Source organism: Helobdella robusta (assembly GCF_000326865.2).
Source record: "Helobdella robusta unplaced genomic scaffold HELROscaffold_40, whole genome shotgun sequence".
Taxonomy (NCBI): domain Eukaryota; kingdom Metazoa; phylum Annelida; class Clitellata; order Rhynchobdellida; family Glossiphoniidae; genus Helobdella; species Helobdella robusta.
Window position 1 is genome coordinate 1114622 of NW_008704903.1, and position 3316 is coordinate 1117937.

The window sequence follows — 3316 nt, forward strand, 5'->3', positions numbered from 1 at the left end:
TAATTAGATAGGTAAAAAAATGGAAAGAGAAAGAAAAAGAAAAGAAAGAGAGAGAGAGAGAGAGAAAGGAAGAGAGAGAGAGAGAGAGAGAGAGAGAGAGAGAGAGAGAGAGAGAGAGAGAGAAACAAACATACATACATAAGTTTTGTAAAAATATCAATTTCTCATGGGGTATTAGATGGAAAGTTTTTCCAAGAAAAAACATCATCTAGGTGTAACACGCACACACACACACACACACACACACACACACACACACACACACACACACACACACACACACACACACACGTACAGGCGCACACACACACACGCACACACACACACAGGCACATACACACCCACACACACGCACACACATGTAGATAAATAAGCTCCAGTTTATGATGATTTATATATCTTTGTATTCCAGAAATTGTTTTATGGCAATGATAAAAAAAATGACAACAATAATTATTATTATTATAACAACATAAATTTTTATCTTAACCCATAATAACTTCTGCAAAATGATGATAAAAATATGCCCATAACATCTGCGGTATGATAATAATAACAATATATATATATATATATATATATATATATATATATATAGAGAGAGAGAGAGAGAGAGAGAGAGAGAGTGTGTGTGAGTGAGAAAAAAGAGAGAGAAAGAATAATAATAATAAGAATTGCAATAAAAATAATAATTTTTATCATTAATAATAAAGGATCTGAGTATGTAGATCGGATAGCAATAAACAGTGAAACCGAACACAACATCAATCAATCAAACATCTTCGTACATTATTATTATATGATCATTTATATAGCGCCTATTTAAAACATTCTCATAAATATACAAATATATATATACATATATATACATATATATATATATATATATATATATAATATATATATATATATTATATTTACATAATATACATATATACATACGCAAACGATTGGGTTTGTGTACCCTGATTTGGAAGAAAGAGGAAATTTTTCAAGGTACACCAAAGAAGCAGGCACGAGACCCGACACGGTGTTGGCATCTGAGAATACGAAGTCAGTTATCGTTATTGAGCTGACTGTGTCGTGCAGAGATAACATTCTCAGTAGCCAGCCAGCCACGTCGTAATAACTGCAAAGTACGAGCAGCTGATTCGAGATTCAAACAAGAAGGAATACAAAACCAGGTTCTACGCTGTTGAGGCTGGGACAAGAGCAGCAGTGGGAGCGTCTATGTTTGCACTCTTCAAAGAGTTGGGACTGTCAGGCGGGAAACGTGCAACATGCCTGAAGAAAGTTATTAGTAGCGCTGAGCAAGCTTCGTGCTGGTTGTGGCTGAACAGAAATTTAAAGGAATGTCGGCTGAATTAGCAAGCCTTTATCTAAGAGTTAGAGAGCATTGGGTAGATAATTATGATGAAAATAATAATAATTATTGTTATTGTATTATTATTATTATATCATTATTTTTATATTATTATTATTGTTATATTATAATTATTATTATTATTAATTTATTTCCCAAAGGTCAAAGAAGACGTGCCTATATATACCGTTAGTAGGAGTTGACATAAAAAACCATAGCAATATTAATAATAATTAGTAATAATAATTATTATTATTTTTATTATAATTAAATAATAAAATTTATAATAATAAATAAAAATATTTGTTTTTATTTTTCTTATTTTATTTATAGTCAGATGACGGCAACCAGAAGATCAAAGGAATTATACCAGTAAATTTCTAATCATCTTCTTATTATTATTATTAACAATAAAAAAAATAATAACATTAATTATAATAATAATTATTATTATTATTATTGTTGTTGTTAAATATGTTTGCAGGCCGAATCTGAAATAAAGCGTGTTAAGACGGTATGTCAAATAGAAATTTTCATTCATCGTCTTACTCTTGTTCTTCTTCTTGTTCTTCTTCCTATTATTATTATTATCATCATTGTTGTTATTTTTATTATTATTAATTATTATTATTATTATTATTTTGATTGACAGCTGATCGTGACGAAGGACGATTTGGCAGAGGAGAAGGAGATAAAGGATTTGTTCCGGAAAATTTCCGGTAGAAAACAATAAAAATAATAATAATGAAATAATAATGTCATTAATAATAATAATTATTATTATTATTATGATATAATAAATAATAATAATAACATAATAAATAATTATAATTATTATTAACAACTTCTTTACCTCAAGGCGATGATATGGAAGTTGACTGCTACGAGCTCATGGATCTGTTGGACAAGAACTTTAAACCAGGCAATGACGTCAATTATAAATAATAAAATAATAATAATAAAATTAAAAGGATAATAATAACAATAACGGTCTAAATGGTTAAGCTGCCTGGCTCTGGTGTCGCAGTGACTGTGTTCAATTGCGAAGTGATCCTTGACTATCACACGCACTGTGTGTCTGTGTGTGTGTGTTTGCTGTGGATAATATACTTAATAATACATAATACTAATTATTATAATTAATAATAATAATAATGAATAATAATAAAGATAATATTTTTCCAAACAGAGTTTAAATTTGATGGATTCAGCCTTGACACTGCCAGATCCATGGTGGCCATGATGGATGTAATTATAATTATTATTATTTATAATTATTTGTATAATTATTAATATTATTCATAATTGTTGTTATTATTATTTTTTTATTATTCATAATTTTAGACGGATCACTCGGGCAAGTTAGGTTATACGGAATTCAAGAAATTATGGAAGGACATTAGATTATGGAGGGTACTCCATTCATTTATTTACTCCTTCGTTCATTCATTTATTTCTTCTGTTATTCATTCACTCATTTATTCTTTTGTTCGTTCGTTCATTCGTTTGTTCGTTTGTTCATCTGTTCGTTCAGTTATCTATGCGTCTATTCGTTCTTTCGTTCGTTCATTCATTTACTAATTTATTTATTCATCCATTCGTTTTTTTGTTAATTTATTCATTTATCAATCCATCTATCCATCCATCTATCCATTCATTCATTTGTTCATTCATTTATTTATTCATCCATTTTTTTTGTTTATCCATTCGTTCATTCATTCATTCAGAAAGTCTTCATCCAGTACAATAAGAGCGATATATCAACGCTGGACAGCTTCGAGTTGAGATCAGCTCTCAGTTCTTCAGGTCGATTTGATGATGATGATGATGGTTATGATGATGATGATGATGGTGATGGTTATGATGATGATGAGAGCCCACACATCTACACACACACACACTCACATATACACACACACACCACATACACACACACACACACACACACACTCA

The 3316-nt window shown here is 29.9% G+C and overlaps 1 protein-coding gene across 1 annotated transcript in view; it reads left to right on the forward strand.

Moving 5' to 3' along the window:
- Window positions 1-3316, forward strand: part of HELRODRAFT_176981 (hypothetical protein) — a gene marked incomplete at both ends in the record, with an annotated part of 13728 nt that overhangs the window by 7545 nt on the left and 2867 nt on the right. Inside the window, 6 exons of the mRNA XM_009025202.1 lie at window positions 1525-1551; window positions 1848-1877; window positions 2016-2082; window positions 2223-2293; window positions 2708-2776; window positions 3091-3169. Of these exons, the coding sequence (XP_009023450.1) occupies window positions 1525-1551; window positions 1848-1877; window positions 2016-2082; window positions 2223-2293; window positions 2708-2776; window positions 3091-3169 (343 nt within the window). The remainder of the gene's footprint in view (window positions 1-1524; window positions 1552-1847; window positions 1878-2015; window positions 2083-2222; window positions 2294-2707; window positions 2777-3090; window positions 3170-3316) is intronic.